This window comes from Neopelma chrysocephalum, unplaced genomic scaffold (assembly GCF_003984885.1).
Source record: "Neopelma chrysocephalum unplaced genomic scaffold, ASM398488v2 Primary Assembly neopelma1_24, whole genome shotgun sequence".
In the NCBI taxonomy this organism is placed as follows: domain Eukaryota; kingdom Metazoa; phylum Chordata; class Aves; order Passeriformes; family Pipridae; genus Neopelma; species Neopelma chrysocephalum.
Window position 1 is genome coordinate 22,200,046 of NW_020897693.1, and position 14,584 is coordinate 22,214,629.

Consider the following 14,584-nt stretch of genomic DNA (forward strand, 5'->3'; position numbering starts at 1 on the left):
ATCAACTCTACGTACTCACATACATGTGCGCATGTGGACAGACGGGTACACCACTGAGGGAGACATACCATCAAACCCACCAAGCAAAACCAGACAGCATGGAAAATGCTTCAATTAGGGCTTCCCCCTTTCTGGGATGACAGCCATCAAAATAAGAGGCTCCACATAAGTAACAAGTTGCCTTCTTTATACGCTTTTCCATAGGTTGTTTCCTTGTATTAGGGACTCTAAATCCACATCTGATAAGCTGCTACTGAAGAGACATTTTTAATAAAGAGCTGTGACTGTGAGCTCTGTTTATGAAATTGTTGCAGCAACACGAGACAGCCACATGGACTTCCTCAGTGTCACACTGACTAAGCATTTAGGAATAATGTGAAGTCAGTGTAAGGGCAATTCTAGAGTCAGGGAGCACTCACCTGGGCTGAGCCTGCAGCTGACTTCCATGGCTGGGTTCCACTCTCCATTCTTGCAGGTCAGGTACTTATAATCTCCTTTCAGCATGTAGCCTTCGACACACAGATACTCTATGACACTGCCTGAAGTCAGAGGGTTGTTGCAGGGGCTAGGGTGGCATTTATAGCCTCCATTCTCAGGTTGTGGTGGCTGGGGACAATCTGTAAAAAAAGAAAGCATCATGAAGGACATCTCAGAGGAAGACATCTGTTACACAATATATATGACACGTAGGCAGACTTCTACCAGTGAACACTCACTAAATTAAACTACTTAAACCAAGGAGAAAAACTGTTACACAATGGTAGAGAACACTGCTCAGTTTCACCTCTGATAGGTCTTCTATGATGGCTAAATAATTCTTGTTATCCCAGTAGTACAATATAGTTGGCAGGCACCACTCTGGTGATACTTTTGAACAGTGACAAAGAGATTCCATGAGACAGGCCCAGAAAATCCTTGATGCTATCTTCTCCCCACAGCACTTTCACTAGAGACTGGGGGGAACCTTACAACCAGGCTTTCCTACTAGCCTGACATGGAAAATGCATGAGACCTCCTACTGAAATGAATGAAGAATGCAAAAATCCCTCTATACTATGGGTAGGGTGTTAAGGCACAGAGCTACCCCACCACAAGGCACTCTGGAAGCCTGTAAAAACATACTGATTTTGGCTATGTCACAGAGATATACCAACAACAACATGGGGAACGGAGCTTTTCTGCAGTAGGAAGAATTCACTGAAAGGGTGGTCAGGCATTGGAATGGGTTGCCCAGGAAAGAGTGGAGTCATCACAATCCCTAGAAGTGTTCGAGAAATGACTGGGCACGGCACTTAGTGCTATGACTTAGTTCCATGGTGTTGTTCAGTCAAAGGTTGGACTCAATGATTTCAAGAGATTTTTTCCAACCTTAGTGATTCTATGATTCGAAGACCAAATATTCCAGTCTACTTTTAAAAAGGAATTCATTATATTACAAAAACATTTCTAAAAAAACCTCTGTTTACCTATGTGAACTCTGGAATGCTGAAGGCACTTCACATTCCTCCTTGCACCTCCACTATCCTGGCTAGTGAGTATAGACATAGCACATACCAGAAATTTTCTTGTAGAATTTTCAATAGCCATTCAAATAAAAACAACAAATCAAAAACGAGGAAACTGCACCAAAAACAGAGTATTTGCATTGCTCAGAACTTCCTCTCTCCTGGCAGGTCACAGTGACCCTGCAGAACAGTGCCAACACCTCCCACTGATGACATGCATTTGCCTGGCTGAAAGATGGAGAATCCAGATTTTTCCCTTTAAATCCACATCAAGTTCTCAAACTTCATAAAAGAAAATACATCATAGATCCCTCTCGAGATATTTTGGGGCATGGAAAACCAGCCAACCCACTCACCATGTTCCATCACAGCATGTTGACTGAAGCCTGCCCTTAAACCCCAGAGCATGCATTCCTATGTTCTGCCTCTAAATGTCCCACTTACTGCAGGACAAACCATGAGAAACAGCTGGGAAAGTTCAAGTAACTGGATTTTGGGAAAGACTTAAGAAGCACAAGAAAACTTGAGATTCATTCACTGTGGAAAAATTTGCTACATTGCTGCAGTGCAAGTGACCCTGGAACCTAATCACATGTGAATGCAGCATAGGTAGTGTCTTGTAAATGCCAATAAACCCTGAGACAAAGTGCTGAGCAAAGTCAAAAACCCTCTGGTGTGAGTTCTGCCAGTTTTATAATTGCAATTCAATTTAATTCTTGAGAAAAGGTTAACAGGGGTCTAAGCAGTAGATTTTCAAGAAGACTTTGTTCTTGAGGAGATTTATTCTTAAATAAGCTTCAGAGAAGCAACTGCCCTGTGCCTCATGAGTATTAACTGTTACCTCTTCTGTGTTTTTTTATCTTTTCTTTCTGCAATAATTTTGTAACCAATTTTTAACCCTTCACCATGAGGCTAAAACTTGCTTACACTTTAAGCCTGTCCAACACTTAGGAGTAGTTGGGATCAGCCAAAGCAACAGATTAATGGCACATTTCACATTCAGGTACAAATGCCCTGATTCATCTGCAGCCTAGCAAAGAGGTTTCTTGCTAAATTGCAAGGACCCATTTGAACACCAGGGATATTTTTAGCAGTTTAACATGTACCTCTAGGCAACTGTTGCCACAGCAGTTGCCAAAACTCAAGAGCAGAGAAGACAACTTCCCTACACCTTTTTATACCACAGCAAGTACCTGGAATTGCTTGGGAGTCACGCACAGCATCTTTCTGCTAACTGATTGCAGCAAACAGCTCACTCACTCTGTTCCCCCTTCTCCTGAGCTGCACCCACGTGTGAGCCTGACCACTGCGCCAGGAGCTCTTTTGCATATGGAAGCAACTCACTGTTTGGTTCCCCTTCTATCATTAAGTGCCACCTATACTGATGAAGTTTCTGAGTTATTTACAAAAAATCAGCACCCAACAAGAAACAGGCATTCATTTACATTGCAGTAGCACTCTCAAAGGCTTGGAAATACCACCACATCAGGCACTTGCAGAACCCTTACTTTGCCTCCTCTACACAAGGGCTTCAGGCAATGCACAGCTATGCAACTGCAAACTGGTTCCTTCCTCACCTCCACAGGCCACTTGGCATACAAAAGGAGAGAAGCAGCTGATAGGTCTGTTCAGGCAGTTGTCCTTGACTTGTTCTCTTAACAGGGAAGAGAATTAGTCACCTCTCTTTTCCCTACTCTCAACCTTCATTTGCCATCACAGCATCCAAGAGTGTCACAAGTATTTTAAAATATCACCTGCACTGTGATGGAAGAACACTGTTTATGTGCTGGGGAAACAGATAAAAAAAGGTCTGGATCAAGTGGCCAGAACATCAACACCTTCCATTCTCAACATGATTGAACTGATCCTGAACTGTCCTTTGCAAGGCAGCCTCAGGGGAACAAAGCACCTCAGAGCCTGCAGCTTTGGGAAGGTCTACTAGACAGTGCCGACGGAATTAAAAATTGCTGAAGGTGACCCAGGCAAGGCTTGGGTGGGTATGACGATGGACTGGTAGTGCCTGAAAAACTGAGAAAGTCAAACACCTCTGCTCCCCGCTGGACCTGGCACCTCTGACAGAACACAGCACCTTTGCAAATCAGGGCCCAGTACAGCAACACAGGTACCCAGAATGCTTGGGACAGACAATGCAGATTTCCACTACAGTGACCTGTTCCTACGGTACCTAAGTACCCTCAGCTTTCACATGTTCCATTGCTTCAATTGCCTCTGTATGTGCACTCTAAACTGGAACTAATAGAAGAAAAGGTACGAGTCTGATTCTGCACAACCTTTTATATCACCAGCAGCAAAGCTTACACCCCAAGTTTGCAGCACTGGTATATCCACAGCTATATAGAACCAGGCAGAGCATCCCATTTACTGCTGCCCACTACTCAGTGCAGATGGTCAAACGCTTCTGACAGATCAAACCTCCATTCTGAATAGATGGTCTGAACACTTTCAGACTCTTTTCAGTACCAACCGTGTAGTACAAGACTCAGCAATTCAGTCCATCACACAACAACCGGTGAAATACGAATTGGATACTGCCCCCACTCTAGGAGAAATCCTCAAGGCCATACAGCAGGTAAAAATCGGCAAGGCAGCTGGGGTTGATGGAATCCCACCTGAAGTCTGGAAACATGGGGGCCTTGCACTCCATGCTAAATTTCATGAGCTTGTGGTGCGCTGTTGGGAACTAGGCGAACTACCATCAGACCTTCGTGATGCAGTCATCATCACCTTGTATAAGAAGAAAGGTACTAAATCAGACTGCTCAAACTACCGTGGTATTACTCTGCTCTCCATTGCTGGCAAAATCTTGGCAAGAATACTCCTGAACAGACTAATACCCGCTATAGCAGAAGAAATTCTACCTGAAAGTCAGTGTGGCTTCAGAGCCAACAGGAGCACCACAGACATGATATTTGTTCTCAGACAACTGCAAGAGAAGTGTAGGGAACAGAACAAAGGTCTCTATGTAACCTTTGTCGACCTCACCAAGGCTTTCGATACTGTGAGCAGAAAAGGTCTTTGGCAGATTTTGGAACGTTTAGGTTGTCCCCCCAAGTTCCTTAAAATGATCATCTCACTTCATGAGGATCAGCACGGCCAAGTCAGATATGGCAACACACTTTCTGAGCCCTTTCTAATAAAGAATGGTGTGAAACAAGGCTGCGTTCTCGCTCCTACCCTATTCACAGTCTTTTTCAGTATGATGCTCCAAAGGGCCACGGCAGACCTCGATGATCAGGACGGTATCTACATACGATATCGTACTGATGGAAGCCTATTCAACCTAAGGCGACTGAAGGCCCATACTAAGACCCTTAACCATCTTGTCCGGGAGCTACTCTATGCTGATGACGCCGCCCTTGTTGCCCACACAGAAGCAGCTCTGCAGCGTTTAACATCCTGCTTTGCAGAGGCTGCTGAGCTCTTTGGGCTGGAAGTCAGCTTAAAGAAGACAGAAGTTCTCCATCAGCCTGCACCTCAGGAAGTCCCCCACCATCCCCACATCACCATCGGCCAGTCAGAACTCAATTCAGTCCAACAGTTTAATTACCTAGGCAGCCTCATCTCCTCAGATGGTAAGATTGATGGGGAGATAGACAATAGGTTAGCGAAGGCATATAGTGCTTTTGGAAAACTCCATAAACGAGTATGGCGTAATAAACACTTGAAGAAAAGCACCAAGATCAGTGTTTACAGAGCCATAGTGTTGTCTACTCTTTTATATGGTTCCGAATCATGGGTCATCTACCGCCACCACCTGCGTCTCCTAGAACGCTTCCATCAACGCTGCCTCCGTACAATCCTTAACATCCATTGGTCAGACTATGTGACCAATACATCTGTTCTTGAACAGGCAGCAATTACGAGTATTGAGGCCATGTTGCTGAGAACGCAACTGCGATGGGCAGGGCACGTCTCTAGGATGAAGGACCACCGCCTCCCTAAGATCCTGCTCTATGGTGAACTTGCCACTGGCTGCCGCAAGAGAGGAGCTCCAAAGAAAAGATACAAGGACTCCCTGAAGCAACAACTCAGCCTTGGGCATATTGATCACCATAACTGGTCCACTCTGGCCTCTAATCGGGAGGCCTGGAGACAGACCATTTATAACGCTGCTGATGCTTTTGAGAAAGCACGCAGGATCACTCTTGAGGAGAAAAGACAACGCAGAAAGAATCGAACCTTGCAGAATATACCATCTAAGGAGTCTTTCTGCTGTGTCTTTTGCAACCGGACCTGCCTTTCTCGTATTGGCCTTTTCAGCCACCAACGCGCTTGCATGAAAAATGGGTAGAGCCCTTCCCAAATCTTCGTTCGCGAAGCCTAGCCATGATGATGAGAACCAGGCAGAGCATCCCATTTACTGCTTTCCACAGAATAAACTACTGACACACGAGGAGTGAAAAAAGCTGGGTGCCAACTGTTGCCAGAATGCGTGTCCAGAGCAGCCCACTCCTGGCTAAGTTTGCAGTCAGAAGGTGCAGACGGATGGGAATAGCTGCCTGTGTGAACTGTTTATTAGCACTCCAGAGCATGGCTGTGCCATACTGGTTCAGTACTGGGTTTGAGACCAGCCTGACCCAGCTCTCCTTCCAGCTCATGCTTCCCAGTGGGCTGCTCACGTTCAACCCTCAGCAGTATTTGCATGCTGCTACATGGTCCAGCTCCAGGTTGCATTGCTGTTTGGATATTACTTTGGCACACTGACACTTTTTGAGACACATGAACTAAACCCTGGAGGATGGTTTTTCATTATTTCAGCCCCAGTTAAAGCTTGACAGATTTCACAGGACACAGCAAAACTGTGACATCCTCCCTCCCTCCTCTCCCCATCCCCGCCCTCCCCTCCCCTTTGCCCTGGGATTTACCCCTCCCAAGTTTCAAAGGGGTGTGACACACAGTGGATACACACAGTGGATACACAGTGCCCTGCTGTGGAGAAGAAGAAATGTCACTGGATGCTCCCACAAGGTTACAAAAAGTCCTTTAAATCTGTGGGACACTAAGTACATATATTGTAACAATCATCTCCTTGCCAATAACATCAGCCTAGACTCACAGTCAAATATGCACTGGCATATTTGAAATTGAAAGAAACATGCAGGAATTTCATCAACTCCCACCCTGAAACACATGTTTTTGGAAGTATCCCAGGGCTTGTGAGACATCTTAAAACAAATGTTCATGCCAGGCAGGGAGGAGTAAGAGAGCCAAGTTAAGAGAAGTTACTAACTTCCTAGTGGGTTACTGACATTCTAGACTTGCAAAGCTGTTGCCAGCATCTTGATTCATCAAGCTTTGAGGATGCACAGAAGGGGGTTTTAAACATTGTTGCACTGTGTGCAAAGGGGACAAAACTCTACTCCCAAAGTCCCTATTTCTAAGTGGTACTGAAGCTTCTGACATCTCCGGAGAGAGCTGCTGCTCTGCCAGCATACAGTGCTGGAAAATAGGAAGGAGATAACAACTGGATAGAGGTCAAAACACTATGACCATCACTGAACTCTGTTCTGAGGTAAAGAAACAGTCATTTTCAGATCGACAGGCAGAAAATAAGTTATGCACTGGAGTTTCTGCAAATGTCATTCGAAACCACGAGGTATTTACCACATAGATGACTTTTCAATATGCAAATGAAAAAATACTAAGCCAGTATGCACCTCCACCCAATTTCCCACCAAATCACCTTCAATCACTTCAAGGAGTGTTAACTGTTCTTATGTTCTTTGAATAGCTGTTACCAACTTGACAAGAATCACAACACTAAGGAACTTCTTTTTTATTGCAGTGACAGCCATCATCACATTGTACCTTCACCAGCTCCCTTTTCCATGACTCTGCTAATAGCAGTAAGCTCCACTTGCTTCCTTGTCCACCAGATTCACAGACAGGTGTGAGGAGTTGGAACCTAGCTTGTTTTAGAGACAGTAAAAAATGTTGTTGGCTAAAATGATCAACCTAATCACCATAGGATGAAATGGACCTTCCATGTCTGGGCTGAGGTGAAACTGAGCCTAGGTCCTGACTGCTAACCTGATGCAGAATTACAAAGCATTTCTAACATAATATAATAAAAGACACAAATCCATGCCAGGGTCATATATAATGCCACAGATGGAAGCACATGGTATGCTGTGCGCTGACACAAAAGTGAGGAGTTTAGATACTCAGAACGTGAACCCCAGGAGCACAGCCGAGCCTCCATCACTAAGAGTGAAATTCACAGATAAGCAGATGATTTCCAAAGCTCAAGCAGGATTAGCCTGTTGTGGTAAGGATCAAGCACAATACACTCCACTTATATGTACAATGAAAGATTAAAACATACTTTAATCTGACTGGATAATTGCTACAGAATTATAAAAGCTCCCCAGTACTAACCTTCTTTGCCCAGACACAACACCAAACAGGAGACTAAGACCTTTCTACAATCTTTGCTTGTCACTGTGTCTTTCTTTTTTCAACTAGTAAGATTCATGGACCCTGTCAGGGCTCTTACACCCCTTTTTTCTGCACCAAGCAACTGAACTGTACTTTGGTCACTCACCTGTTTTGCAGGGCAGCCTGACCACACAGAAAAGAAAACAAAATCCTCCTTAACAAAATGCATTCTTAAAAGAGAAAAACAACAAAACCCCACAAGCAAACAAACAACAACAAAACCCACAACAGGACAACTTCTGATCATAATCACTAGAGTGCCTAACTGTAGGTTTGTAACTGAGGGAGAACAAACCATGGCATTGCTCACCTTATGTGGGCAGACATGTGGGTATAGCATTGCTTAACAAAGGGATGTTTTGCACTGAACATCCAGTGACATTTCTTCTTCTCCACAGCAGGGCACAAAGGTCACTAAAGCTAGGACAGGAACAATTCTGACAAATTATAGTTACTCTTCATATGAGTCAGGCTCAAATCCCAGCAATTCCAAGAGGAAGTTGGACTGAGTCTCAGGTAAATTCCTCACTGACTACACAAGTGCTCTAGCAGGTTTAACCATCCTCAGAGTAGTGTCAGAGGAACCTTACACATCAGCACTGAAGGACTTTGGAAACCATTTGGGTTTACAACTGCTCTGCTGGATGCCCTGAACACGTGCCCCCCTGTTTGGATGTTATTAAAATCTCCAGCCTTTTAGACATACCACAACTTCTGTGGGATGTGAAGACTGGAAATGGAAGATCCTAAGCTCAGTAATTCTCTTTCTTCGTCCACAAGATTTAATCCATTTAACAGATACTATCAAGACGCACAGAGGAAAAACACCCTATAAACAAAACCCCACCCTCCTGATCAAGCTGAATGTGTCCCCGCCTAGTTGGGTTCAGCTTGACATGATTGTCTCATGCCAGCATGACCTACCTGGTGAGTGAACACCTTTGTGAAGCAGAACACATAAGCACCCAGTTAAATTGTTCCAGTGCTAGAGGCCATACCATTTCTTTCATGCTGTTTCCTCTGAAGCCTCATTATAACTTTTTTGCACTATCTTGACTGCCCTACGGTAGGATTTCTATAGAGGAGCTTAGAAAAAGTTGCCTTGCCTCAAAGTATATCTTTTTGTCTCTTCTCATATCTTCTTTCGCATACAAAAGTTTCCTCCTGGTCACTCTCTTCCAAGTTGTGCTTCTGCACATTCCACAGGGGCAAGGAGCACTTCTGTGTCCAAGTCAGTTCTCCAAAACATTGCCACCATTATTCTCTCAGACAGACTTGCCCCTAGTCTTAGATATAGCACATCCAGAAAAGCATCCAAAATAAACAGGAAAATATCCCCATCTTCCAGTTACCTGTCCCTGCTATGGATACTTTAATTTTCAACTTGGAAAATTCGTGTGTGCGTCACTTCAGTACAGCAGAGGGAACTGCAAAAGCTACTACTACATTACTTCTGGCAAGGACCTTCCAAACAGCCCCAAACTCTCTAGAACACCCTTGAGAGTAATCCTTCTTCTCTACTCCCACCTTCAATCTGGGTCCTGTCACAGCTAAATGGGTGGTCTGAAACACCAGCTGCATCTGAAGCCACACAATGCTTTTTCACAAAAAATCTGACAGCCTGATGCAGTCAGCGGGCTAGAAGTGCAAGTCAAAGAGAGCAAGAATGCCCACTTCAGCTTCTATAGGGTCTGGCAATTCTAGCAGAGTGCTGCCCATGGATCCCACTCAGAGCTGATACCGAACATTAGTTTCACTTAGGAAGCAATTGAATGAATTTGCTAGCAAGAGCTCTGGCTGTATTTGCTAATAGGAGAAGAAACATTGTTTTCTCTCCTTGCAGAGTTTCAGTTCTTGCCAGCAGGACAAGATCTCTTCACCCGACCTCTCCACTAATCTCCTGGTTATTTAGTAAGCCAATAAGGAAAGAATTTACCCCTTCCTTTGCCCGGTTCTTGGATACACTCCCAACCTCTGTCTCTCGTACTCAGAGAAGCATGAATGTGACCCAACCAGATAACAGCGTCACTACTGTCCTCACCCACAGCAGCAGGGTAGTCAGCCACAGTGCCAAGCTGACTGAGCAGCTTCTTGAGCAATAATAAGCCTCCCAGTACTGCAGACAAACTACAGTGCCTCAGCTCACACCTAAAAGAACACACTCTTCAAGTTTTCATGCAAGTAACTACCTTATTTGTTTGTCTGGTGGCTTTGGGGGGTTTGTTTTGGTCTGTTTTGTTTGTTTTTTGTTTTGGTTTTTTTTTAAGCTTAGCTTTTCCTCCTAGAGAAGGGGTTGTCTTAAACCCTTCCACATTTGCTAGGGTAGGACAGATCCCTCCCTACCTAGCATATGATGAACTCAAACTCCACTACCTACTGAGAGAAAACAACCTGAAAAGTAGCACCAAAACTAAAGGCACACATACAACTGGCACACATACCGTTTTCAACAGCAAGCACTTATTTTATAAACCCTTCCTAACTAGCAGACAGGAAATTAACTGTCCAAGTTAACTAGTTTTCTCATGTCAACTTCACTTCATCCCCTACATTCTGAAGAGTCTCGGCTAAAGGTGGTTTGCTGCCTTGAGGAGAAAAAAAGATTAAAAAAAAATACATCTATTTTATTCAAAGAACATGCAGCTATCTGTCATGTCCCTGTAACCCAAACCTCCTGCTGTGTCATTTTCTGGGCGAGCAGGGGAAAAACACCATGGCTGCAGTCACACTGTGACTGCAGAACAAAAAAATTCCACAAGTTTCTCCTCCAGTCAGGAATTTTTCTCCTTAAACCAGGGCCTTCAGTCACATAAGATTTTCTTCTGCCTGAGGCAGGACTGTTGTTTGGCTCCACGAGTTTTCTGCAGTGGGGGATGATGAGGGAAGACGACTAGCCAGCTTTGCTCTCAGTGTGAAATCCAGACAGGCAACATCCTTAATTTTCCTCTTCCCTTGTGCACACAAACCAGCCTATAAACAGCAGAAGCCGCTTTTGGCAGCCCCTCCCTCAGCAGCAATTTGGTTTTAGTAAGAAGCAAGTCTGTTACCATTTCATACCCCTTTTAGACTAATTTCTTCAACTAAAGACCATCTTTTACCAAAGCAAAAACCACTTCCGAGACAGCTGGTCTGCAGAGAAAAGGTACCTTGGTAAGTTTTGATCAACAGCACTGCTGCACCCCACCCACACCTTCCTCCCTAAAAGCAAAGAGAAAGCAATGACAGGGGTATGTGCTTTACTGGTAGATAGAAAAGCAGTCACCTCCACCCACATTCCCCAGCATGAGTGCCAGCTCCATTTCTGAGTGCTACATATCTTCAGATTTCCAACTAACCATGTTTGTGCAGATACACTCAAAAGCTTTCAGCACAGCAGCTTCTCACTATGCACCCTCTGCTCCTGCATTGTCCTCCCCATGCAGAGAACAGGAATTAATATTAGGCTAGGAAATGGCTCACCAAGTATTTCAGGGACAAACAGTCACTGCTTGTAACAGCAGGTTTGTGCTGAACACAAAGGGCCACATGCTTTAGACCGGAATTTCGCTTGGCAGCCTGGCTCTGCGAAGCACAACAATAACCTGCTCTGGGAATAATATTTGAGATTTTATCCTCTTCCAGCATCTCAGAGACATTTTTTAGCCCATGGAACGAAATCCCAACACAAATGCCTCCCACAGTCGTTAGAAAGTCTTATCCCTAGAGGACAAGTGGGTCACTCCCAGTTGAGGTGAAGCATGCTTTGTTCCTCCTTTCAGGTAGCTCAGGGTGTTGGTGGGGGTTTTTTGTTTATTGCCCACAAGTCTGCTAACCTTTGTATTTTAACTATACAAACACAGTAGCTGCAGATAAAAGATCTAAAAAGGGACCCAGACTGAAGCTGTCCTCTGCCAGCTGGCAACAGTTGAGAATTTGGTGTGCTTCTAGCTGGAGACAGCATTTACTCCATAAAAGACAGATTACCAGATGCCCGGGTTTTCCACTGGTCTGTAATTTCTGGGGTGGAGATGGGGACTGAAAACAGGATAACAGATTTTCAACCTTTTCCTTTTCAGCACTCTGGCTTTCTCTAGCACATGAGCAGATGGATCATTTCCCAGAGGGATCCAGCAGCTGCTGGCGGGGCCCAGTCACAACAGCTGAGGCTAAAGGACCTCTTTATATTTAACTTACAGAAGGCAGAAGTCACTAAAAGGCCTCCATTGTGAGCACACACACTTCTCACCGACCCTGCCCCTAAAATATTTTAAGCCTCCCTAAAAACACACTGCAAAACATAACCCTCTTTGGGCTCTGTGTATTAAGCAGAGGCCAAAGTCCACTGAAAAATAAGCTCTCTGTCTTTACTGGCTCCAGATGCTGCTTACTCTGAAGTCAACGACAGAAGAGCAAACTGAGCAGGACTGGAGTCTTCAGAGGAAAATTGCAGTTTCCCCAGCAAGGGCATACTCTGAAGAGGAGGCTTATTTTTCTTTATGTCATAATGTGAGTAAATGAGAAGAACAAAAGCAAAGAGATTTGTATATACAATCATATAGCTCCGCATTTATATAATTAGACACAAGCATTTACAATGTGTACAGTAACAGGCACCCCTCACAGTCATCCCATACACACCAAAGCTGCCTTTCTTCCACCCCACTCCCCTTTTTTTTCCCTTAGGACAAGGGAAGAAAAAGCAAGGAAGAAAAGACTCTAATTACAGCCTTCCACCAATGCAGTCGCCATCTGGTAACTCAAGAGACACATGGAGCTGAATTATCTTAATTAACGTGTTACAAAAGTATTTAAAAAACCTCTACGCTTATTAACACTCAGCTGTGATTAGCCAACCATGGAGGAAGCCTCCTAGTGCAACATTAATTATGGGTCTTGTCTGTCTATTAGAAATACGATTTTTTTCCCCAGTAGTTTATCTCTCTCCTAAAAAGAAAACCATTAGCATCAAAGCTTGCTCTAAAATGCAAATTATATTTACATTTTACAAGAGTCAAAATGTTTAGGCTATATGAAGCTGCCACTGGTGCTTCTACAGTGATACAGATTGTCTAGATATAAAATGTACTTCTCTATGCCCCTTAGAAAGCCTTGCTTCAGTTAAGCAACTCCCACTCCCACTGAAATTTCAGCAGAAAAATAAAGTTTTATACCTTTCTTTCCCCTTCCAAAACAGGACAAACTTTGCTGTATGCTAGGCAGTTGAAAAACCAAGACACAAATTCCAGGGCTAACAAAAAGCGCAAGTGCGAAAGGAAGCTTTCTGTGATGGAAAGCAGCAACCAAAACACAACTGCACTCCAGCAGCAGATCTGCCTCCCCAGAAGAATGCTACTCACTATGACGACTGTATTATTTTCCCTGCAACAGGCCCACCTGTAACGTGGTCCCCTCAGATACATTCCCAAATGATTCAGCCTGACAGGCTCCAAGACTAACACTGCCAAGTTTTTCAGACTTGGCTCCGCATTATGTTTGTACAGGGCTGGCTGCAGCGGGGCTCTCATCCGCACTAGGCATCCTGAACATCAGGATAACACCAAATTATAAGACAAAAACCTGGTGCTTTTAAACAAAGCCAGGATTGATAAATTATTTTGGGAAATATTAACAAGGAGGAGGAAACAAATCAGAACAACAGCAGAAATACTTTTAAGATCTTCTGATAAAGTATTCTTATAGTTGCGCACGCGCACGCACACACGCACACACACACACACACAAATAAATTAAAATTGTTGTTGATGTATGTGGAAGCTCACGAAGCTTGCTCAGGTCCAGTAAAGGTGAAGACCAAATGACCAGTACTTTACAGCATCCCATATTGCCAGGACAGCATAAATAATTTGCAACTGAGCTGCACCTGAGTCAGCAATACAGTGGCCCCAGAAAAGCCAATGTGATACAGAAACCTGCTCTCACCAATGGGCCCAGCACAGCTTTCCAAGTGGCCCATATTTCATTTGCTTTTGTTTTCCAAGGCTGCTTCCAGCCTCCCTGTGCCTTCTTCCAACCCCTCCGTAATTACTTCCACATGTTCCAAGAAGGAAATAAGCAAGTGCTGTAATAACACTTTGTATAATCAGCAGGGTCCCAGAATCTGCTTTTGAAACCTTAAGCCCACTGTTTTAAGTAGCCTTGTGGATTCCTCCCCCCTTCAAAAGTTTGATTAGGAGGGTCTCTCTAAGATAGCTGCATATGGGTTTTTGAAATTCTGATTATCAGGAAATATAAAGGGTCCAAAAGTGTTTGCCACATGGGACAAAGGCAGCTAACACTCACTGGGGCCTCTGTTCCTCTCACTCCTGACAGCTCTTTCAATTCTAAATCTTACTTTATACTGCAACAAGGAGGAGAATATTTAAAAAGATTAAGAACTGTCAAAATAATTTTATGGTCTTACAAAAAAGGAACAGATAGATGTGCAGGAACTTACTTAGATCACACAGCTTTGATTTGTCATCTTGTCCTGATCACTTGTTCCCCAAATCCTACAAAACTAAAAACTGGTCCCAGGAGTAACCTGCACATATACCCTGTTGTTTCTTTGTTCCGAGGTGGGTTTTCAGTTTGGATACGGTAATACACCAAGGGTGTTTTTTTAGGATAGAAGTCTGACACAC

At 44.1% G+C, this 14,584-nt stretch overlaps 1 protein-coding gene and 1 long non-coding RNA gene across 6 annotated transcripts in view; one reads left to right on the forward strand and one right to left on the reverse strand.

The window, feature by feature from the left end:
• SUSD6 (sushi domain containing 6) overlaps positions 1 to 14,584 on the reverse strand; it is a 106,102-nt gene that overhangs the window by 11,647 nt on the left and 79,871 nt on the right. For all 5 annotated transcript variants that reach the window (XM_027707879.1, XM_027707860.1, XM_027707866.1 and 2 more), the window contains one exon: positions 420 to 617. In XM_027707879.1, coding sequence (XP_027563680.1) covers positions 420 to 617 — 198 coding nt within the window. The remainder of the gene's footprint in view (positions 1 to 419; positions 618 to 14,584) is intronic.
• On the forward strand, positions 9,982 to 14,471 carry LOC113980683. The gene is made up of 3 exons (XR_003538197.1): positions 9,982 to 10,145; positions 12,321 to 12,449; positions 12,627 to 14,471. It is a non-coding gene; the product is annotated as an uncharacterized LOC113980683 (long non-coding RNA).